This window comes from Pelophylax lessonae (assembly GCF_965119305.1).
Source record: "Pelophylax lessonae genome assembly, chromosome: 3".
NCBI classification, from domain to species: domain Eukaryota; kingdom Metazoa; phylum Chordata; class Amphibia; order Anura; family Ranidae; genus Pelophylax; species Pelophylax lessonae.
The window spans coordinates 247,318,374-247,344,431 of record NC_138770.1 but is presented as its reverse complement, the minus strand read 5'-3'; the positions used below and the strand labels follow the sequence as shown (position 1 = coordinate 247,344,431).

Sequence of the window (26,058 nt, the reverse complement as noted above, 5' to 3'; positions counted from 1 at the left end):
TACAGTGTCTCTTAATAGGCATGAAATGTACCCTAAATTCTTATCTCCCAGTTCCTTTTAGCACCAGAATTGTTGAGTAATCCACTGTACACAACCCTGTTATAATTCTAACCAGAAAAGACCAATATGCCATTCAAGACATATTTTTAATGCATTTGATGGCAATACTTTATAATTAATTTTATTAATAATTTAATGACTACAACAGTCAGAATTAGAATGTAAAACACCTAGCATACAAAAGGTTTTATGCATTTTGTTAGCATACAAACTCAAGTATTAAAATGGGTGAAAACAACAATACTGCACTTTTAATGTTTTAAATAATCTTTTCATAACGTTAAACAGGGCATATTTCTACTAAAGTCCGTTGGAAGTTTGTATTATTTTATTTCTATTGTGAATGAATTTCCATTCATAATGTTACCAAAAAATGTGTATTTTTTAATTTATTTTATTTATTTATTTATTTTATTTAAGGTATTACATAGCACCATCAATTTGTGCGCTTTACATATACAGTATATTGCATATTCACATCAGTCCCTGCTCTCAAAGAGCTTACAATCTAAGGTCCCTAACTCAAATTCATACATACACATACTAGGACCAATTTAGACAGGAGCCAATTAACCTACCAGCATGTCTTTGGAGTGTGGGAGGAAATTGGAGTACCTGGAGGAAACACACACAGGCACAGGGAGAACGTGCAGACTCAGGGCAGGTAGTGTCAATTAATAAATATCACTTAAAGGGCAGTGATAACGTTTATTTAATGTCACACAACTTTATCCTAAGGCCCCTTCATATAGAACTGTGACCAGGCTATGTATATCCAAATATTTGCATATTCATAACAAGCAGTAAATACGTTTTTAAAACAAGCTCTCGCTGTAGCTGCAGACACTGTGGAGCAATCAGTCCTCAAATTTACAATAGAAGCACTGAAGGTGTTCACGTTAGGCCTCAGAACTCTCCCTTTTTTCCTGTTCACCCTCTGGGTTTAGATAAGAGATTAGAAGGCTAGCCAGCTGCCAAGTCATTGCTGCAAGGGGGAAGGAAAATGAGCTGAACTGCTGAAATGAAAATAAGGATTTGTTTACAGCAAGTTTTACTTTGAATGGACACAAATCAACACAGCAATTCTGCATTTTAGCACACTAAAAACACAGCTGTGTCCCTTCTGTGCATTGGTGGCCCATTTACAATTAACCTTCCTAGCGGTATTCCCGAGCGTGACTCGGGGTTAGATTTTAGAGCCAAAAGCGGTAACCCTGAGCCACACTCGGGGTAGCGCTAGGAAGATCGATGGATCCTGGTAGAGGTTTTACTTACCTTTTCTCCGGGATCCAGCGAAGAATGCGGGCGGTATGCGGCGGCGGAGCTTCCTCCCGATCGTCTGCGAGCCCCGGCTTCCGTCTCCGGCGACGTGACGTCCGCCGGGGGGTGGAACCGGAGGCAAATTCAAATGTAAAGCACACCAAACACATTGATACCATTCAAAATAAAATATAGTCACATTACATTGCCCCCAGTGCCCTTTCCTGCAGTTTTACTGTACTTTTTATGTAAATATATATATATATATATACACACATAAAGACAAGAGAACGGTCGCCCAGGCGGGACTTTATATGAGGTTGCCACAATAGTCATGAAGAGTCAAAGAGTAAAATTTATTAGTAGAGTAAAAGCATACAATCGATATAAATGTATAGCCATAAGTATAGTTACAAAACATGTACAGCATGTAGAAAACAATTGACAAAATAGCAGCAAATTGCGCATGATGACAGCATTGCAGCATCCGTGTAGCATAGTATTGGGTATATCTTGTATTGTAAACTCTACGCGTTTCGTGGGTCTAATATGCCCACTCATCAGGAGTATATAAGTAGGTCTGTATTGGGCCAAATCAGATTGAGAAATGCTGCCATGAGGTGGGGTGCCAACGTCTGATCCGGGAGCTGAAGAGACAAGAGTACCCACAAGAAAATGGGGAGCCGGGCAAGGAAACATGAGTGATGAACGTGACGTCCGCCGGGGGGTGGAACCGGAGGCAAATTCAAATGTAAAGCACACCAAACACATTGATACCATTCAAAATAAAATATAGTCACATTACATTGCCCCCAGTGCCCTTTCCTGCAGTTTTACTGTACTTTTTATGTAAATATATATATATATATATACACACATATATATATATATATATATATATATATATATATACGTATATACATGTATATATATGTATATATATATATATATAAGTAATTCTTGTGAATGAGCAGCCCAAACCAACTGTATACATTATATATATATATATATATATATATAATATGTATATATACATATATATATATATATATATTATATATAATAAATGTATACAGTTGGTTTGGGCTGCTCATTCACAAGAATTACATGCAAAATAATGGTACCGCTTTCAGCACCTAAAATCCAAAAGAATCATACCGCCAGGGAGGTTAATGGAATTTAGTATGTTAACCCACATTATGGCCCCATACTTACTTCGCGTAGCAGGAACTTCTGCTCCCGCTCACAATTTGTTTGGGAGATTTTCACGTGATTCTGTGTGTCGTGAATAAGGGCATCCCATTCACTTCAATGGGCTGCTCTATGTGCATTTGTCGCCCAAAAGAAGCTCCTGCTACTTTTTAGGTGAAAAGCTTCACAATATTTTCAAAGTTGCGGTTTGCAGCAATTGCCACTTGAAACAACATACAGCATTAGTTAATGTAGTGCATAGGTCTGAACCCAGTCTAAACTGTTTTTGCTACTTTTTAACCAGTTTTGGACCAGAGGGATTTGCCCCCTAAACGACCATGCCCTATTTTGCGATTCAGCACTGCGTTATATTGCGCAGTCGTGCGACACTGTACCCAAATATAATTAACGTCCTTTTGTCCCCACAAATAGAGCTTTCTTTTGGTGGTATTTGATCACCTGTGCTATTTTTATTTTTTGCGCTATAAACAAAAAAAGTGACAATTGTAAAAAAAAAACAATATTTTTCACATTCTGCCATATGGCATTCTCAATGTGTTTTCTGCAACATATCTTTGGTAAAAAAAATCGCAATAAGCGTATTTTTATTGGTTTGCGCAAAAGTTATCGCATCTACTAAATACGGGAAAGATTTATGTCATTTTTAAAGTTTCTTTACTAGTAATGGCGGCGATCTGCATTTTTTTGCGGGACTGCGACATTGCAGCAGACAGATCAGACCCCTGACTGACATTTTTGACACTTTTGGGGGTACCATTGACATTACTACAGTAATCAGTGCTAAAAATATGCACTGTTACTGTAATAATGACACTGGCAGGGAAGGGGTTAAAAGTATAGGTGATCAAGGGGTTAAATGTGACCCTAGGGGAGTGATTCTAACTGTATGGGGGTTGGGCTTCTGAGATGACCATAGAGACATGTGATCCTATATAGCAGGATCACATGAGCTCTGTGATCATCCCAGAGAGAAGGATGGTCGGCTGTGTTTACAACAGCCGACCATCCTTCTCTCTCAGGGGGGAACGATCGCGGGTGTCAGGCGGCAATCAGAGCCACCTGACACACGCATCGGCTTCCCCCCTAGCTCGTCCTAGGCAAATGACGTATCCATACGTGGTTTTGCCTGGGAGAGCCACTCTGCCGCCGTACATGTACAGTATGTGGTCAGCAAGTGGTTAAGAATATGCAAGTTTTTGAATGTCCACAGCATGGCACCTTAAACACTGATTACCTGTATATAAAAGTTCCATGTCAGTCTGATCTTTATAGTACACAAGTACAAACATTTAGTTTGGGGGGTCTATGACATTTGTTTATGACTGTTTCCCTTTAAAACAGCCATTTTGATCTGCTTTGCTAAAGACTTATGCTGGCAGTATACAGGACAATTTTTAGAAAATTGCAAACGCTTTCAATTGATGAATTGACACTGTGATATGATCAAAACTGTTGTTGCTTTTGATCTGTGTCCCTTTAGCAAAGAGCTGGTTAATAGTGGCTGAAAATGTCCTGTCTATGTCCTCTGTCCTTAGGAGTCCTTCCCTGAAACTGGAATCGTCCTTTGAGCGTCGCTGTGTGGCCTCTGGTCCATCTTTCCATACAGTCTCGACCGCTTATAAACTTTTCATTCAGCTGTTGGTTTATTTTTCTTGTTTTAATGGGAGAGGGATCTTGAGACCACATTTTCTTCTGCTCAAAGGGCAGATATTCTTTATTGCACTCAATACTCTTCTATAGCGAATAAATATCAGGAACTGGGTTATAAGGTCTTGAGCAGCTGGTACAAAGTCCCATCAGTCGTACGTAAAATGTACGACCAGTCATCCAACCTCTGCTTGCAATGCGGGAAGGCTGTGGGCATGTTTCATCATATATCTTGGACATGCAAAAAAACGACAGGGCTTTTGGTACCAGTTTAAGACCGCTATTAAAAAACTGACAGACTGTGATCTGGGGATTGATCGAGTAAATAATTTGCTACATCTTTTGTACCTTCCTAGACATTTATACAAGAAAAACAATGCTAATTCATCTCGTGAATGCAGCCAAGGCATGCATTCCTGCCCTTTGGAGACAGAAAAAAAACCCAACACTCACACTGTGTTCCTCCAAGATTACTAAAAATTAATCACAGTGAAAATATTACTCTTAAAGAGAACAATGAAAAGTTCAGGTGCACATGGATCTACTGCACAATGTTTACCTACTCTCAGGAATATAAGATGTTGCTGGCAGGTGAAAACCAATGTCTGTCAACATTCAGTTTGTAGACATCTCACACTGACCAGGTAGTTGTTGATTGGAAATTTGATGGCTGGATACAGAAATAGTATTATGTACAATGTTAAACATACGTGATAATATAGGCATTGTTGGAGAATAATCCTAACTGTGCAAAAAATTGTCCATGTCTATACTGTTGTCTTCTGTAAAATGACACTGCTCAAGGTAAAGGACTCACATGAGCACAAGGAGCTCCTACAGTCGTTGTGTTGGTCCAAACTTTTGCATTCTCCATGGTGTGAAGGTATTAGTAAAACCATAGCTGCTTCAACATATACAGTGAAAATATACTGCAGTCTACTTTTTTTTAACACTGTTACCCGAAAGATATGAGATATAATTTACCTCAGACAATATTTGGGTTAAAAATGAGAGTTCTTTGACTATGAATGAAAGCTTTAATACAGCAATTATTTATTGGTATATAGTTTGAAAGCCTAACTTAATTTACAACAATCTAAGTATTGTACATACTACAAAATGTAAAATATTCCTAGTTTAACTGAACAAATAGAGAGTATATACTCATATACAAACACACTACGACCGACACAAAGAGGACAAACAATGTAAACCTTAAACCTTCATAGTTACCCTTCACTAGAGTGTTTCCTCCTGGACTGCCATGCCAAAACAGGAAGTCACTCTATTTCCACCTTGCTGATATAGAACCATATTGCATTGCCTTGTATAGGGCTATTCTGAGTGTTTCAGCTATCATGCCCTGTTCCTCCCTGTGGGCGTATCCCGTTCAGGATAGGACAAATTCCCCCTCCCCTAGGTTCTCTGTTGGGGGGAGAACCTGTTCATCTCCCGGGCCTATTGTCCAACCCTTCAACCGATAGTCAATCTTCATTGCATATCTTAATGAGAGTTCTTTGATATGGAGACTTGAAATAAGGGCGGACAGGACATAGTCTATTCATCCTAGTTTCATTGGCCCCAGGAAGTCTGGCTCTCCGTAAATTAAATTACAGGGTGATACTATCAGTATGTGTTTAAATGTAAATAACAGTTGCCCCCTGGTAGCTCAGGCATGCATTTTAAATGGACTTGTTAGACTGGATTCCTACTACTGACTGCAGACTGAAGTCACACATTTTCATATAATTGATAATCCTATATCAACTAAATGTAAAATCAAAACTCAATATCTCGTACATATATATATTTACATTAATATTACAATTACTGATGGAGATTTATACATAACTCCTCATCATCACAACACGGTAAGGGAGATTACACCTAAACTCATAAGGCAACAAACACCATGTGGAACTTTTCTTAAAGCGGAGTTCCACCTAAAAAACAAAAAAATACATAAAAATACCCCCGGGACAGTCAGGGCTAGTGCATTCCACAATGGATAGCCTCTAAACTGTCCCGGGTTGCACTTACCTGCAAGAAGAAATATTTACCTTGAAAATGTCTTCTCCAGCGCTGCCATCTCAGGTGTGGGCAGCTTGAATCCAGCGCGTTCCTTTTCTGCGTCCTCTTCCGTCCTCTTCAGTCCCACAATGCACTGCGCCGGTCGTCACTTCCGGGTCGGCAGCGTCATCCCTGCACAGCTTCTGGGCATGCCCAGAAGCTGTTTAGCAAGGTATGACGGCGCCTGCACCGGAACTGATGTCGGGGCCGGTGCAGGCGCATTGATTCCTGGGAGCGATGACGTTCAGCTCTCAGGAATCATTGCAAGCCAGGAAGTGACGACTCACCGTGGCCGCCGAGGGGAGGAAGAGGAAGTAAGGTAAGTATATTATCTTCTAAACAAGGTAAGTAAAAAAAAAAAATTGCGATTATCCATTTGTTTTTCAGGTGACCCGGACCAAGAAGATGGAATGAACTTTCATTTTGGGGTGGAACTCCGCTTTAAATACATTATCCAATACATGCAATACTCTCTCTTTGCAATAGGCGCCTGAAAATAGCAAATGTAGCATGCACCCCATTCCCTCATTCTCATGTTTTGTGTCTACTGGGCCCTAGTTGGGAAGCTGAGGTGTATTGTTAAAGGTATCTATGAACTACTCACAGGCACACCCGCTCAATTTATCTTGCTTCAAAGAGGTTAAAAAACATCTGATCACTATTGATCTCTCCCTGATAAAACGGTTATATAGGTTGTCAGCAATGTTCTTTCGCCCAATTTACTCCATAAGCTAAACCCACACAGCCATTATGATGTTTAGAGACCTGTTCACATACACAGATGCCTGAATATGGTGAGATGATGTCTGTTTATCTGATGGCGCTCTACAACGTCTACAGCTGGCTTTAGTCATTCAAATATTCTCCTAACTGCCATTGCCATCTATTGAGTTTACTCAAAATAGTGTATGTCAGCATACAATCAGCGTAGATATACAAAACACTGTATCATACATGTAAAAGAAGATGCAGCGCTCTAAAGATGATATCAGCCTTAAGTCACATATAAGGTGTGTGAAATATTAATCCAACAGTAAAAATGGTATTAAAAGCTCTAAAGTTAATGACTGTAGTGACAATTAAAAAAGTCCTCCACCATTTTGTCTTGCCTCACCATACTTGAAGAATGCAAACTCTCCAGACCAAGATGCTGTCTAACATTTAGAACAGCAAAACACGCCTGTTACTTTATGGTTCTCCTCATGGGAAGTACATGCAGTATCCAATTACAATACACCAGGTAACAACTAGGGATGATCGAACTTTTGAAAAGTTCGGTTCGGCCAGAACATCCGAACTTCCCGAAAGTTCAGCCCGGATTTCAGAACCCCATTGAAATCAATGGGACCCGAACTTCGGTAATCAAAAAACACAATTTTTAAGCCCTAAAACCCAATAAATGCCCCTAAAAAGTCCCTAGGGTTCTGGGTCATGCCCTCATTTTTAATAAAAAAGCCAATTATTGAAAAATTTAAAAAAAAAAAAAAGAGATTTTTTGATTTTTACTTTGGATTTCGTATCTGGGGGGTCTAAAAAGTGTACATGTGAAGTTTCAGCTCTGTAGCATGTCCTGAACCATAAAAAAAAGATTGTTTGTATTAGAACACTTTCAGCACAGGAGTTTTCACACCTTGCTGGTTTAATAGCAGGCATTTTTTTGGGTTCTTTGCAGTCAGGAAAAACATCTGAACTTGTGTATAGTGGTACTGTGCACAAGTTCTGAATTTTTGCCTGCCTCCAAAAACCCCCAAAAAATGCCAGCAAAAACACACCTGGGCATTTTTTTTTGACGCTAGCGTTTTTTTTGGGTTCTTTTGAGGCAGGCAAAACATCTGAACTTGTGTATAGTGGTGTATATACACACATACATACAGTGGGTACGGAAAGTATTCAGACCCCCTTAAATTTTTCACTCTTTGTTATATTGCAGCCATTTTCTAAAATCATTTAAGTTCATTCTTCTTCCTCATGAATGTACACATAGCACCCCATACTGACAGAAAAACACAGAATTGTTGACATTGTTGCAGATTTATTAAAAAAGAAAAACTGAAATATCACATGGTCCTAAGTATTCAGACCCTTTGCTGTGACACTCATATATTTAACTCAGGTGCTTTCCATTTCTTCTGATCATCCTTGAGATGGTTCTACACCTTCATTTGAGTCCAGCTGTGTTTGATTATACTGATTGGACTTGATTAGGAAAGCCACACACCTGTCTATATAAGACCTTCCAGATCACAATGCATGTCAGAGCAAATGAGAATCATGAGGTCAAAGGAACTGCCTGAAGATCTCAGAGACAGAATTGTGGCAAGGCACAGATCTGGCCAAGGTTACAAAAAGATTTCTGCTGCACTTAAGGTTCCTAAGAGCACAGTGGCCTCCATAATCCTCAAATGGAAGACGTTTGGGATGACCAGAACCCTTCCTAGAGCTGGCCGTCCGGCCAAACTGAGCTATCGGGGGAGAAGAGCCTTGGTGAGAGAGGTAAAGAAGAACCCAAAGTTCACTGTGGCTGAGCTCCAGAGATGCAGTCAGGAGATGGGAGAAAGTTGTAGAAAGTCAACCATCACTGCAGCCCTCCACCAGTCGGGGCTTTATGGCAGAGTGGCCCGACGGAAGCCTCTCCTCAGTGTAAGACACATGAAAGCCTGCATGGAGTTTGCTAAAAAACACCTGAAGGACTCCAAGATGGTGAGAAATAAGATTCTCTGGTCTGATGAGACCAAAATAGAACTTTTTGGCCTTAATTCTAAGCGGTATGTGTGGGGAAAACCAGGCACTGCTCATCACCTGTCCAATACAGTCCCAACAGTGAAGCATGGTGGTGGCAGCATTCATGCTGTGGGGGTGTTTTTCAGCTGCAGGGACAGGACGACTGGTTGCAATCGAGGGAAAGATGAATGCGGCCAAGTACAGGGATATCCTGGACAAAAACCTTCTCCAGAGTGCTCTGGACCTCAGACTGGGCCGAAAATTTACCTTCCAACAAGACAATGACCCTAAGCACACAGCTAAAATAACGAAGGAGTGGCTTCACAACAACTCCGTGACTGTTCTTGAATGGCCCAGCCAGAGCCCTGACTTAAACCCAATTGAGCATCTCTGGAGAGACCTAAAAATGGCTGTCCACCAACGTTTACCATCCAACCTGACAGAACTGGAGAGGATCTGCAAGGAGGAATGGCAGAGGATCCCCAAATCCAGGTGTGAAAGACTTGTTGCATCTTTCCCAAAAAGACTCCTGGCTGTATTAGATCAAAAGGGGGCTTCTACTAAATACTGAGCAAAGGGTCTGAATACTTAGGACCATGTGATATTTCAGTTTTTCTTTTTTAATAAATCTGCAACAATGTCAACAATTCTGTGTTTTTCTGTCAGTATGGGGTGCTATGTGTACATTCATGAGGAAGAAGAATGAACTTAAATGATTTTAGCAAATGGCTGCAATATAACAAAGAGTGAAAAATTTAAGGGGGTCTGAATACTTTCCGTACCCACTGTATATTTATATACACACCTAGACATATATAGGTGTGATAGTAGCAAAAATATATGCTTGCGCTAATGAAATCATTTACAGTAATATATTTCTGCTACTATCACACCTATATATGGCTAGGTTTCTATATACATATAATTATGTGTGTATATATACCACTATACACAAGTTCAGATGTTTTGCCTGCCTCAAAAGAACCCCACAAAATGCCAAAAAAACGCTAGCGTCAAAAAAAAAAAATGCCCAGGTGTGTTTTTGTTGGCATTTTTTGGGAGTTTTTGGAGGCAGGCAAAACATCAGAACTTGTGCACAGTACCACTATACACAAGTTCAGATGTTTTTCCTGACTGCAAAGAACCCAAAAAAATGCCTGCTATTAAACCGGCAAGGTGTGAAAACCGAGAAGCCAACCCCCTGTGCTGAAAGTGTTCTAATACAAACAATCTTTTTTTTTTTTATGGTTCTGGACATGCTACAGAGCTGAAACTTCACATGTACACTTTTTAGACCCCCCAGATACGAAATCCAAAGTAAAAATCAAAAAATCTCTTTTTTTTTTTTCAATAATTGGCTTTTTTATCAAAAATGCCAATTTTTAAGAACTTTTTTGTGTGATTTTGTATCTGGGAGGTCTAAAAGGTGTACCTGTGAAGTTTCAGCTCTGTAACATGTCCAGAACCATAAAAAAAGGATTGTTTGTATTAGAACACTTTCAGCACAGGGGGTTGGCTTCTCTTCTCGGCTTTCACACCTTGCCGGTTTAATAGCAGGCATTTTTTTGGGTTCTTTGCAGTCAGGAAAAACATCTGAACTTGTGTATAGTGGTACTGTGCACAAGTTCAGATGTTTTGCCTGCCTCCAAAAACCCCCAAAAAATGCCAGCAAAAACACACCTGGGTATTTTCTTTTTTTGACGCTAGCGTTTTTTTTGGCATTTTTTGGGGTTCTTTTGAGGCAGGCAAAACATCTGAACTTGTGTATAGTGGTATATATACACACATAATTATATGTATATAGACACCTAGCCATATATAGGTGTGATAGTAGCAGAAATATATTACTGTAAATGATTTCATTAGCGCAAGAATATATTTCTGCTACTATCACACCTATATATGTCTAGGTGTGTATATAAGTATATGTATGTGTGTATATACACCACTATACACAAGTTCAGATGTTTTGCCTGCCTCCAAAACCCCCCAAAAAATGCCAGCAAAAACACACCTGGGCATTTTTGTTTTGACGCTAGCGTTTTTTTTTGGCATTTTTTGGGGTTCTTTTGAGGCAGGCAAAACATCTGAACTTGTGTATAGTGGTATATATACACACATAATTAAATGTATATAGACACCTAGCCATATATAGGTGTGATAGTAGCAGAAATATATTACTGTAAATGATTTCATTAGCGCAAGCGTATATTTCTGCTACTATCACACCTATATATGTCTAGGTGTGTATACAAATATATGTATGTGTGTATATACACCACTATACACAAGTTCAGATGTTTTGCCTGCCTCCAAAACCCCCCAAAAAATGCCAGCAAAAACACACCTGGGCATTTTTTTTTGACGCTAGCGTTTTTTTGGCATTTTTTGGGGTTCTTTTGAGGCAGGCAAAACATCTGAACTTGTGTATAGTGGTATATATACACACATAATTATATGTATATAGACACCTAGCCATATATAGGTGTGATAGTAGCAGAAATATATTACTGTAAATGATTTCATTAGCGCAAGCATATATTTCTGCTACTATCACACCTATATATGTCTAGGGGTATACATACAGACATATATGTGTATATATACCCCCTATACACATGTTCAGATGTCATGTCTGACATCAAAAATGTCCTCAAAAAAGCACTGGCAGTGGCAACCCCTGCAGCATGAAAAATGCTTGCTGGTGAGAAGCCATATTCCTGTCCCGAAGCAACTCAGAGAAATGATCATTTCTCTATAGCGGTCACCCTGCTATGGAAGGGTTTTGTCACCCTTCCATAGCAGTCACTGTCAGTTAACCCTACACTACACTACGATCCCCTTACACTTAACACTTTCCCTACAGAAACGAATCTTTTGAAGCTAACTTAAGTGTAAAGGAGCACTCTAGCTACACTAGATATCCCTTTCCTCACACTAATAAATGCTAAATGACACTTTTAAAGTAAAATTAACAGAACTGCTTCCACTCTCTTACATGTCCAGTATAACAATGCTAGGAATATGGCGGGGGCTATCTTATATACTGGGGGGCGTATTCACTAATGATTGGTCTAGGGACCCCCTAGTCACTCCAATCACATTCCTAGCATTCTCCTGTCCCCTCAATTGGCTTTTGCTAATGGTTCTGGTCCAATCACGGGCTTTTAAAGCCCATTTCCTGAAGCATTGCATTTTGGTCGGTTCTGGTTGCCGAATTCCAAACTTTTTGGGCAAAAAGTTCTAAATTCGGCCGAACCTCGAACACCCAATGTTCGGGCCGAACCAATGGTGGACCCGAACCGTTCGATCATCCCTAGTAACAACTCTCTCCAAACCCCTTCTCATGGACATCAAAGGAAATGCTTGCTCTCATCCAATAAAATGAACCACCAAAGTCAGAAAAAAAGCTTATAGTGTAGTATTTACTGGTAATGCCAAGCAGTACAATCTTAAAAAGCATTTAAAAGCAATACAATCCACATACATAAATTGCACAGACATAAGATGCTGGTATCCACAAACTTACATCTACTGACGCCAAACTGTGTCAGAATGGTGGATGGACCTCAGGCATGTAAAATGTTGCTCAATGGCCGTTTCGCACCACGCTCGTCAGCAGGAGCATATGAACTTATGAACTTTTAATATTATTATATTGTTGGATCAATATTTCACACACCTGATATGTGATTTAAGGGTCACGGGTGATATTATCTTTAGAGGGCTTCATCTTCTTTTACATCTATTGTGTTTAGCAAGCTTAGAATGTTTTCCTTTTCTATTTGTCTCTGGAGCCCCTTTTCCTTGCAGATTGCTAGTCCCAACATTCACATCAATACCCAAAGTCAATATCACTTTGGGTAAGGAAAGATAAAGATAAGACTATAGCATATCTGTAGTTGTCAACAATTGTACTGGATTAAAGCAGCATGATAATGCCTTATAGCGTAGCACAAGTAAGATGCCTTGTATCTCAGCACAAGAGAGATACACGTGTAAACATCTTGAGATGGGATAATCCATTTCATAATAAGGCAAACGAAAAAAAAAAAAACATGAACATCATTATTATCATAATTAGCAGGATTCCTTCTCTTCACGAAGACAAATGGAAAGTGCCAAGGACAATGGCAATAGTAGTAACTGCAGCCACCTCCTCCAGAAATGAATAGGATTAACACGCTGGCTTGCTTACAATGTAATTCTTAATTACAGACACAGTGCCTAGCGGAGTTGCCCAGTTCCTGTGTTTCTTACTAATATGGCTCCCCTTTGAATTATTTATCTGAAGGGATTCCATATACTTGTAACCTGATAGCACTTCCTAAGATTGTGTGTCAGTTTTATATTGTGTCCAATTTCCTACGTACTTCATCTTCCTGTCTTGCTCCATTTCCTATGCGCTAACATACTGTAATATATAATAAATGCTTGTGTTTGTTTTACTTTAGCTGTGTGTTATAATGCACCATTAACAAGCAGCTACATAAGTGGGATAAAGGTCAGAAATCATTTTGTTATTTGAAGAAAAAACAAACTGACATTTTTCCTTGGATAAACATGGCTATTAGAGTTTGAGTCAAACTTCACTGTGCATTAGGAGAAGGAAATTCTATAAAGAGGGACAGATGTGTGCAAAAAAGCAGCAGATACCAAAGCTGCTTCCATCAACCTCAAAAGGATTAGCAGTTCCATTTGTAATTTTAGCAAAGTTGTAATGTCATAGCTAGTTGTGAAATCTGGCAAAGGTTAAGTGTTTCAACAGCATTTATTCTGTCTATCCCTTACTGCCTTTTTCCTGACGCATCTGTAAGGCATTGTCTGCTAAACACCATTAGTGTGTGGTGTGTGCAGGGAGAATTAGAAAAACCATGTAGAACAAAATGAACAAAAACCATGGTGAGATATGTGGTTGGGCTCACACCAGACATGCATATGTTAGTACACTTTGTACCAAAATGCATTTTTAATGTGTTGTATTTTTTTAAGTCTCTGTTTTAACTAATTTAAATGGTCATTGTGCCAAAAAAACATTATACCGGTGTGCACAGTCCACAACAAAACATGCCCTGTCCAGGCACTGCTGGTTCTTTATGATGTCACAGAGATAGTAGTAGATATTGATAAACTATAGTTGCACATCATATAGCAGCACAAGTTGGATTAAGATGAGCATGCTAAGCAGCTTGTTTTAAAAAGATGCTGTAGACAATGGAGGAGATTTACTAAAATTGGAGCACTCAGAATCTGGTGTGCATGGTAGTCAATCAGCTTCTAACTTCGGCTTTTTCAATTAAGCTTTGGCAATATAACCTAGACGCTGATCAGTTTCTATGCGGAGCTGCACCAGATTTTGCACGCTCCTAGTAAATCTCCATCATAGTCTTAAAACAAATTCCTCATTCTAAGAACAGTAAAACTTTGGATTGAGAATAACTTGGTTTGAGAGCGTTTTGCAAGACAAGCAAAATTTTTTTTAAAACTTTGACTTGATAAACAAGCGATGTCTTTATATACATGTAGCGTCATGTCACAATTGAGTATAAAAGAGAAGAGAGGTGCCTCTAAATGTAGCAATATGGTTACATTTATTGAAGGTACAACATTTAGCAACTCACATGGTTAATGATTAAAACAGGCACATGTAATAATGCAGGCATTTGGGGTAAAGCTGTCCACATAGACCGTCCTCCCACCGCCATCTACGTCATCCCTTCCACTCTGCGCTCCGCGAGCGCTTCAAGCCTCGCTTTCACATCGCTCTACTGAAGGGATTGCAGATAGACAGCGGTGAGAGCCAGCAGTGTGGAGGACGGTCTATGTGGGCATCTTTACCCCGGATGCCTGCAAATGTAGATGTTCCTCTTTTAATCATTAACCATATGAGTTAAATCTTGTACCTTCAGTAAATGTAATCATATTGCCATACTAAGGCCCTGTTCACACCTGAGCATTTTTCAGCTTGTAAAACGTTCATCTCTGAAGTCTCAAAATGCCCAACAAGAAAAATATATTAATTTCAATAGCCCATGTTCACAAGCGTTTTGTTGCCTGAAGCAAAATGCATGAAGCTCAAAAAAGTACATGAGCTTTTTTTTTTTTTTTTTTTGGCAGATTACAAGCATTTTTGTTAGATGTCAATGCCTGCCTCCAAAGGCTTGAAAAAAATGCCTGAAAAACACCCAAAAAAAAAACACCTGAAAACTATACTATCAGGTGTGAATGGAGTCTTAAAGGCACCTCTCTTCTCTTTTATACTCTGTTGCTCCTGCTGGATTTTGCTTCTAATCCCCTTGTGGAGGCTGCCATTTGTGGATGGACATTTTATGGTTACACAACCTATCACATTGCTATAATCTTTTTATATGGACTATAAACTGAAGGACTTATGAATAAATGGTTGTGGAACGAATCATCTGAGTTTCCATTATTACTTATGGGGAAATTTGCTTTGATATAAGAGTGCTTTGGATTACAAGCATGTTTCCAGAACGAATTATGCTCGCAATCCAAGGTTTTACTGTACAATAAAAAGATGTGGTTGGAAGCAGGAGGCTGAAAGAAGAGGATTGCCCAATTACCCATTTACAGCCTTCAAAGTTCATTTATCACCCAAATTAATTTTACTTCTGAAGCTGCTCTTCCAATCCATTTAATGTTAACATAGGTTGAACTGGAGTCTATATTTAAACCTTACCAACTATGTAACTATGTAACGTAAGGTAAACTCTAATAGGGGCTGTACACATTGTATGATGTCTGTATCTTACTGTGGTTCACATTAAAGTACCACTATAGGGAAAAATACTGTATTATAGTAACCACATTTGGTTATAGTCCAATGCATGAAAATTTTTTTTTTAACCACCTCACAATCAGTCATTGCTATTAAAGCATCTGGTCCGGGCAAGCATTACTATAAGTGGACATTTAAAAATGTCCTTACTGCATGTGCCTGGTAATGTAAACCAATGCCAGTGATCACAAGTTTAAACACTGGATGTATTTAAATACACCCAGCCCTCCCCTTCCCTCCCCTAAACTGGAGGGAGAATGTAAAGAAGCCTGATTTTGCACCCAAGGTTTATTGATCAGGGTTACAGTGGTTTGCAAGCACCCATAAAAAAAATAATAAATGCACATTTTTTTCCTGAAAAAATACGTGTATTTATTCATTTGTTTATTCTTATGTAAAGGTGAACTTAGCCTTTACATTAATGGCAAAAAATTGTAATTGAGATAAAACAATTAGGAAAATGAAGTTGATTGTAAAAACATCCCAGCTTTTTGTAAAATCTCTGCAATCAGTCATTACCTTTTCTATATCAAGGGGTTCACTGGGCACACATTGGAGATAGTGCCATACTCGGAAAACTGTGCTAGAATCCAGCATTTGAAAATTACAACGGTGGGTATTTGAATGTTCTTTAACCTCCTCATTTGTGCTATAGCAGAAAGACGGCTACAGCGTAGCTCTGCCCTGGGTTGTGTATCCAACAAGCTCTTTGATCATTGTATCCTTCAGACACAACTGATCACAGATTGTGGTAAATGGCCAATCACAGCGGCCCTTTACTATGTGATCAGCTGTGTCCAATCCCAGCTGATCACAATGTAAACAGACTTGCCGGTTATCTGCAGTACTTTCCTCACATGTGGATATAGCATGAGGAAAGCAGAGCCGGTAACCGGTAAGTGTGACATGGGACATTTACACAGATAATAAGGGCACTGATTATCAGTGCAGCCCCATAAGTGCCACCTATTAGTGCCCATCAGTGCCACATATCAGTGCAACCTCATCAGTGCCCATCAGTGCAGCCTATCAGTGCCATCAGTGCCATCAGTGCAGCCTCATCAGCACACATCTGTGAATGAGAACAGTTACTTATTTGCAAAATTTTAAAAAAGAGAAATAAAAAAAAAAAATGTTCAAAATTTTCAATCTTTTAAAGGTGGAAAAAAAAAACACCACTACGCCAAAATCCCTACCAGGGGAGCAGAGTGATCCCTAAGTGGGGAGCAGGTCTAAACAGGGAAGAAAAGCAAACAGCAGGAGCCAACCTGGGCAATTCTGAAGATTTTGATGAATAGAGAGAAATACAAAAATAATTATAAAAAAAAACAGCTCTAAAATGAATAATAATAACATATAACTTCCATATCTAAAGATAAGCAGTAATAATTAATAATACAACGTGTTACATATTGCTATCATTAATTCCTTTAGACAGATAAACCCTCTCTAGTCATGCTTCTTACCAGTCATACAGAGCAGGATATCAGAAACATACCCCCAGGTGCCTCACCAGGACCATAAAAAAAAACTACAAATAAATTGTCAAAAAAAAAAGAAAAAAAAAAAAAAAATATATATATATATATATATATATTATATATTTCCTAGGGAGGCAAATGGAAAAGGGAATATCATTATTACAGTGCCCTGCGAAAGTATTCGGCCCCCTTGAACTTTGCAACCTTTTGCCACATTTCAGGCTTCAAACATAAAGATATAAAACTGTAATTTTTTGTGAAGAATCAACAACAAGTGGGACACAATCATGAAGTGGAACGAAATGTATTGGATATTTCAAACTTTTTTAACAAATAAAATCTGAAAAATTGGGCGTGCAAAATTATTCAGCCCCTTTACTTTTAGTGCAGCAAACTCTCTCCAGAAGTTCAGTGAGGATCTCTGAATGATCCAATGTTGACCTAAATGACTAATGATGATAAATAGAATCCACCTGTGTGTAATCAAGTCTCCGTATAAATGCACCTGCACTGTGATAGTCTCAGAGGTCCGTTTAAAGCGCAGAGAGCATCATGAAGAACAAGGAACACACCAGGCAGGTCCGAGATACTGTTGTGGAGAAGTTTAAAGCCGGATTTGGATACAAAAAGATTTTCCAAGCTTTAAACATCCCAAGGAGCACTGTGCAAGCGATAAAATTGAAATGGAAGGAGTATCAGACCACTGCAAATCTACGAAGACCGGGCCGTCCCTCTAAACTTTCAGCTCATACAAGGAGAAGACTGATCAGAGATGCAGCCAAGAGGCCCATGGTCACTCTGGATGAACTGCAGAGATCTACAGCTGAGGTGGGAGACTCTGTCCAGAGGACAACAATCAGTCGTATACTGCACAAATCTGGCCTATATGGAAGAGTGGCAAGAAGAAAGCCATTTCTTAAAGATATCCATAAAAAGTGTCGTTTAAAGTTTGCCACAAGCCACCTGGGAGACACACCAAACATGTGGAAGAAGGTGCTCTGGTCAGATGAAACCAAAATCAAACTTTTTGGCAACAATGCAAAACGTTATGTTTGGCGTAAAAGCAACACAGCTCATCACCCTGAACACACCATCCCCACTGTCAAACGTGGTGGCAGCATCATGGTTTGGGCCTGCTTTTCTTCAGCAGGGACAGGGAAGATGGTTAAAATTGATGGGAAGATGGATGGAGCCAAATACAGGACCATTCTGGAAGAAAACCTGGTGGAGTCTGCAAAAGACCTGAGACTGGGACGGAGATTTGTCTTCCAATAAGACAATGATCCAAAACATAAAGCAAAATCTACAATGGAATGGTTCACAAATAAACATATCCAGGTGTTAGAATGGCCAAGTCAAAGTCCAGACCTGAATCCAATCGAGAATCTGTGGAAAGAACTGAAAACTGCTGTTCACAAACTCTCTCTATCCAACCTCACTGAGCTTGAGCTGTTTTGCAAGGAGGAATTGGCAAAAATTTCAGTCTCCCGATGTGCAAAACTGATAGAGACATACCCCAAGCGACTTACAGCTGTAATCGCCGCAAAAGGTGGCGCTACAAAGTATTAACTTAAGGGGGCTGAATAATTTTGCACGCCCAATGTTTCAGTTTTTTATTTGTTAAAAAATTTTGAAATATCCAATAAATTTCGTTCCCCTTCATGATTGTGTCCCACTTGTTGTTGATTCTTCACAAAAAATTACAGTTTTATATCTTTATGTTTGAAGCCTGAAATGTGGCAAAAGGTCGAAAAGTTCAAGGGGGCCGAATACTTTCGCAAGGCACTGTATATCCATCTAGCATCTTAGATCAAATCATGTTCAGACCATTAGTAAGAACTCCAATAAAATTCTAAATATTACCTATCAAGGCTCTCTCCTCTTTGTACAGTACAGAAAACTGACCGATCTGGAGAGGTCCAGAAAAAACAGATGTAGCTTTACGGATGTAACCCAAACTTTTCTCAAAAAGAAAAAAAAAGAAAAACATTCTCATTTGATTCCTGTAATACCAATACCAATAATATCCAAATGTCTGAGATAAACAGAGCAATATTGTCACCTAGGACCTTTCAGGACATATAATAGAAAGATCAAGGTAAGCATCAGGCATTATAATAAAAAAAGGGGGGGGAGCTTAATCTTCCATAATTTAAAAGCCCTGGGATATTTCCGATTATTTATTTTTGAAGAGAGCATTAACTTTAAGATTCTTTATGCCAGAATATGATTGTATTATACCCTTTAGGTACATTGTCTGTGTGTGCATGTAATAATTTCTTTTTTAAAGTAATAATAAACTCAGATTAAATCAAAATTTTGAGTCTTTTTTCATTTGTTTAGCAAAAAGAAAAGTTCTATATGTGTGAAAAAAATGATCAAAATTTAATATGGGCACAGTGTTGCACGACCAAGCAATTGTCATTCAGCACTGAAAACTGAAAATTGACCTGATCAGGTAGGGGGTGAAGGTATCCAGTATTGAAGTGGTTAAAATCTGTCCATCTATAACCCAACCTTAGATCTGCCAGACCAATTAAACATGCCGTGGTTAATTGCTCTTTATACCATATGTTGCGTTTGCATTGTACTGTACATATAACTCTACAGTTTAGCTTTATTTGTGAATAGAGTGGAGAATCTGTTTTTTAGCTGTCTGTCTGCCCTTGAAGAAGTGTCCCTCTGCTCTCTGCTCCTTTTTACACTCCAATCAAAAACGAATCAACCACTTCAATACAGTGCACTTTCACCCCCTTCCTGCTCAGGCCAATTTTCAGCTTTCAGCATTGTCACATTTTGAATTACAATTGCACGTTCATGCTACATTGTACCCATATGAAATTGTTATAATTTTTTTCACACAAATAGAGCTTTCTTTTGGTGGTATTTAATCACTGCTGGGTTTTTTATTTCTTACAAAAAAAAAGAAAAATCTGAAAATTTTGAAAAAAAAAAAGTTTTTCTTATTTTCTGTGAGTAAATTTTGAAAATAAGTGATTTTTCTCCTTCACTGATGTGCGCTGATGAGGCGGCACTGTTAGGCACTGATAGGCTGCACTGATGGGCACTGATGAGGTGGCACTTATGGGCACTGATGAGGTGGCCCTAATGAGGAGGTACTAATATGCCGCACTGATGGGCACTGATAGGTGGCACTAATGAGCACTGATAGGCGGCACTAACGGGCCGCACTGATGGGCACTGACGGGCCGCACTGATGGGCACTGACGGGTGGCATTGATGAACACTGATGGGCAGCCTGATTACCTTTCCTAGGCTCCCCTTTGAGGAAGAGCCACTGATTGGCTCTCCTCGCCACACACTCTGACAGTGTGAGGCGAGGAGAGCCGATAAAGGGCACTTCCTGATTTACATGTGACCGGCTGTGATTGGACACAGCCGATCACATGGGTAAAGAGCCATGTCATTGGCTCTTTACCAAGATTGGGGTTGTGCCATGTCCTAGCAACACTGCATGGCCACGATTGCCGCACTGCGTGCCCCCACGGGCACGCGAGAGAGACTGTTCTGCTGCGCCGTCATATGACGGCGTCCCAGAACGAGAGCAGCACCGCTCTGCCGTCATTTGATGGTGGGCAGGCGGCAAGTAGTTAAAAGGTTTTTAGTTATAATTAGAGTGGAGATAGCTTAGCACACCTATCAGGTTTTTTTTTTTTTGCTGTCTGTGACCCACTAGGGAGATTCACCCTCCTTTATTTGTCATATTTACCATTATCATTGATATTGAGAAAAAAACCTCAAATTTCCCCAGAACAGGAATAGAGGAGAAATCTTTCCATGGGGGCACTAGTTCTGGTGACCCTGGTAACAACCAGGGATTCCCTAGCTTTGGAGGGTTTTTCTATCACTTCCTGTTTTGGCTATGGAACAGGAAGTGAGAAGAACTCTTCCCAGTGGAAAACAGATGGCAAAAACACTTGACAGGGGTTATAACCCTTCCTTAAGTGATACAAAATGAAAAAAAAATGCCTTTGGTTCTACTTTAAGAAGACATCTTTACTTCCTGTTGTGTTTCCAGTACAGGAAACTGTGGAAAATCTGTCCAAGAAACTGCGATAAAACCATGATAAAGGTACTAAACCTCTTGAAGGTTTCAAAACACAAAAATCATCGTTTGGGCCAGAGTTCTGCTTTATCAACCAATTAAAACCTATTATTCCTAAACTCATTCCTACTACAAAGACCTTTCCTTCCATAAACTGAAACAGTGTGACCATGACATTAATTAAGTCATTTTGTCACTTTTATCAGTTCTCAGCTCTCCCAAAAATGTCCAGTAGGAGGAATAAATTATCTTGTTTTGTTAATGAAACTCAGTGCTATTGTTTTTATAGTATTGTGTTTAATTAAGCAGACTACAGCGGGCACGCAGAATAAAAATAGAAGGCGATGCAGTCTTTGCATAGCTAAACACCCTTTGCGCATGCAGTAATTGCTTCTATGTCAGTGACCCTTTGCACCCAAGAATGCTGCAGGTGTGGTGCGGAACAAAGGTTAATATGGTTGTTTTCCAGTTGTAAAGGGGTACTGTAAGATATTGGAAATAATTCAAGCTATATAAAATGAGGAGGAAATTATTTAATTGGTTTGCGCTATTGTTTCATTTGCTTTGAGAAGAGAGTCTGATCATATGAGGTAATCCAATGTAATCTTGTTTGTGTTTCAGCATCTTCTGAGGCTTGTTCAGGAAGAGCTTCCAAGCAAAAAGGGTAGGCCTTTCTCCAAATGCAGACTTTATTTTTCTTTCCTTTGCCTATCTTTTTTTTTTTTTCCTTTTTTGTCCTCTATTGCTATTGCAATTCATCTCTCTCTTAATGATGTGTAAGTACCCAGTACTTTCCTCTGCAGGAAGCTTATGTCAAACTAATTAACATTTAATGAGAGGAAACTGACTGATTAGAATGTTTTTCTTGGCACTTGAACCAATAAATTTTGTATACATTTCAAATGACCATAGTTGGCACTCCGGCCCCTCCGCTGGTTTATTCTGGTCTTGGGATGTGCGTGTGGAGGGCTGTTTGTTTGAACAGACCGCAGTGTGAACCTTTTATGGTAGCGCCACTAAATAACCCAAATTAGCACAATTATGAAAGTTTAGTCAAAGACTGTGAAGTGCATGCTTTCAGTTCCTCTTTGATTTGAATTGTTTGCAGAGCCTAATGAAAAAGTCCCTGTTTAAAAAAAAAAAAAAAAAAGAAAAAACGAGGATATTGTAAATAAAACTGTCTACAAAGTTGCTGCCATGCCGCTTTTTACGAGGGAGCCGGGTCATGACAAAGTTTAGGACATCTGTAATTAACATGGAGTTAAACAACTAACTTTGAAGTGCATACCACTAAGCTATAATTGACTAAATGTTTGCTACATAAATCCTTAAAATTAGTCAGGACGTGAAGACATGTTGGTCCCATGGAACATTTATAGGATGGGTAAAAAATGAAATAATTAAACATTGAAAAAAAAAAAAAACATCTAGGTAGAATCAAAGACCGTCGGTATGGATTCCTATTATTATTTATTATTTCGTTTTAATATCTACAGCTGTACAGTTGTATACTGCCAATAATACCATGTGATTTACCAAAGGCAAATAGGCGGTTCACTTTGCAAAAGGCATTTTCCCTAGATATTAGTGAACGTGGTGACATTTCACTATCAAAAAAATAGCCTATCATGTGCAAGGGAAAAAAAACAGTATTTTCGCTTGCACATGATTGGATGATGGTTTGCAGCACAGCTTCCCTTCATTCACTAAGCTCTAAGGAAAATTCCTTTGCAGAGTGCAACTTTCCCTAAAATATGGAAAGTCTATTTGCCTGTAGTAAATCAACCCCTGTGTGAACATGGTGAGAACATAATCCATGCAGACAGTGGGGGATATTTGTTAATGCAGTTGATTATTAATTATATTTTAGTTTGCGAGCATAAAATGTCTATATTAATCTTTAAGTCTTTTAAGTGTTTTGTGACCAAAGTGACAGATTTCGTTCTGCATGATTGTGTGGTCAATTAGAAACTGCAAACCTATTTTCCCAATTGTGCCGCAACAGCAAGCACTGATTTAACAATGAAATTCAACTGTCACAGAACCTAGAGGTGCACATTTTAGACACACACAAATCTGCTCATTTTTATAGCAGTTCATTTATTATACAAATGTTATAAAGACAATACATCTATCTATACATTTTGCACAAAGTAACAGATTAGCAATTGCAAATAATAAGACAGTTTTGATAAATGTCACTGTGTGCGTCTGAACTTAGGATTTAAGGCTACTATGGCAATAGGTTCTACATCTCTAAACACAGTGGGGGACATATACTTTATATCAGGGCTGGCCCTACCATGGGTCCCGGTGGGTCCAATGGACCCAGGCAGAACTTTGAGAGGGGCAGCCCAAGATTCTTTTTTCCAGAAGTTTTGTGTGTCATCAGTTTGCGGCGCATTATGGGTGGCATTTCCCCATATCATACTGCTGCCCCTAGTGCAAACTAATGAGTATAAGGAGGCGGAGGGTGCACGCAATGACGTCAGACATTCAGACAAACTAAAAAATACTGGAGTTTGTGGTTTGGAATTTAATATAATGGGATGTCATATAATTGGGCATGTAGACGAGGTGCTGTTGCATATAAATTGACTTAATTGTCATTTTAGTTTTAATTATCATGATATAAAAAAAAAATTGTGTGTGCCTTTTGGTGGGTGTGATTTTATTTTTTGGGCGGGGCAGCATTTAATTTTTGGACCCAAGCAACACAATGCCTTGGGCCAGCCCTGCTTTATATATTTTCAATTGCAATGAACTTATGGAGAGCCAACTGGCCTTTAAAGTTTTAGGACTATGGCAGCAACAACAGATGGAAATCATTTTCTTTTCTACAAAGAAAAGGAAATGTAAGTGTTAAAGCGATATAAAACCCCAAAACAAAAGTGTAATATTTAGCTTACCAATACTTAACGTGTTACTAAACCCAAGACCCTATATTCATTATATCTGGTCTCTCACAGTAAACAGAACATGAAAATGCAATTATTTTAGTAATATAAACTGCTAAATACCTTTTCTTATCAGCAGTTGGAGCAGTCTTGTGACTTCTATTAGTGTCTGGTTAAAGTTTGTAGGAGGAGTTTTCATTCTCCCATGGTTGTCCTATGAGGATGCAAGACCCCTGACCCTCTATTCGGACTGTTCTGATTGGCCCTGTGCTGATCACATGCACCCTCCCAAGAAAAAAAAAAACTCTGTAGCAATACACACCAAACTGAGCATGTGCAGGGCGCCCCCAAGGCTCTGTTTTATCAAGAGATGGTTTGGGGTCAGTGGAAGAAGGGGAAGATCAGAGAAGACAGGATCATTTAGCCTTCTTACACAATGTGGAGGATTAACCCCTTAGGTTTACCAGTGAGTATAACAAGCATGCTTTACTGCATATACAGATAGATTTTACTGTTGTGGGTTTAGTAACACTTTAAATGTGGAGGCTGCATTCATTTTGTTTTTACGTTTTTTGCCTTTATTTTCACCTGGTGATCTGGCCAGTAACATACTTCCTGTCTCAGGGTGTCTCCATGGAGGAGCATTAGAGACTCATGCTTCGGCTTCGGTTATGAGTAACCACCTTCATTATATTAGAGGAGGAACAGAGACACCTTTGGACAGCAGCATTGTCAATGTGAGGGGATAGTGTTATTCGCACAGATTTAGATTCAAAGTCCAGCTCACCCTTTATAGGCAGTTACAGTAACATTTGTTACCATTTAGGATAAAGGTTTTACATACAGTAAATGCAATCATGTCAGTGGTAAATGGTTTGTCTTAACCTTCTAACTGTCACTTTTGCCAGACAGCTTGGTCTGGTAAAATAATTTGGGTAATATTGGCAGGATCACAAGGTTAAAATAAATAGAAAAATAAATAGAAAAATAAAATAAAGGGAAAAAATTAAAAAAGAGAAAACTAAAGCACAAACCACATCTAAGTTTTAGTAAGCTGCAATATATCATTTTATTGTTTTTGAGTCTAATACCGCTTTAACTTTTGTTCATTAATATACAAAGCTCATCATTTTTGTACTATTCACATACAAAGTGCAAGCTGTGCACTTTGTATGTGAACAGTTTGTAGAATGTTTGTGTTTGTTAACCTGTACTAGTAGCTGTCTTTTTTCACTTTTCACTCCAACACAATTTATAAATCTAGTGCGGATTTTCACATGTTTATCTAGGTTCATTATCTTTGTCGCCAGATAAATCAATTTGTGACTTGTGATTTGTGACTGTTACTAAGTTGGTAAATGCAACACTTGGACAGATTAGAATCTCACCTTATGGGTCAATGTTCTGCTTTGGTACCTATTTAATCTCTATATAAAATACCAGACAGGACACTAAAACTAAGGTTGAAGAGAAGTGCCCCTTAATATCTTGCATATCATGTGTATTATTGAACACAATGGACTCTGAAATCGGAGCTACTGCATTAATATTCCATCAAAGTAACATTGATTACAAGTGTACAAGTAACTTCTTCAGTGTCAGATGTTATCTGTCTTCTAATGAAGTGACAGGACTTCTCAGAAAATGCCCAAAAGGGATTTATACCATTTCGTTGCCAGAGCCAATCAGAACAAACGGTTATTACAAAGGAGAACACGTTTGGATTAAATGAATTATTTGAAATTAAGTCAGCACATCTTTTACTAGTACTGAGAAAATATTATTCTCTTTGTAACTGCCTGCACGCAGTAATACTATTTTTTTCCAGGAAGCGATGTTACCAGA

At 38.9% G+C, this 26,058-nt stretch overlaps 1 protein-coding gene across 1 annotated transcript in view; it reads left to right on the top strand.

Annotated features, from left to right (window-relative positions):
* The window catches only part of LOC309550822 (uncharacterized protein), a gene marked incomplete at both ends in the record, with an annotated part of 410,136 nt that overhangs the window by 343,299 nt on the left and 40,779 nt on the right, over positions 1–26,058 (top strand). Inside the window, one exon of the mRNA XM_082251167.1 lies at positions 21,938–21,980. Coding sequence (XP_082107293.1) covers positions 21,938–21,980 — 43 coding nt within the window. The remainder of the gene's footprint in view (positions 1–21,937; positions 21,981–26,058) is intronic.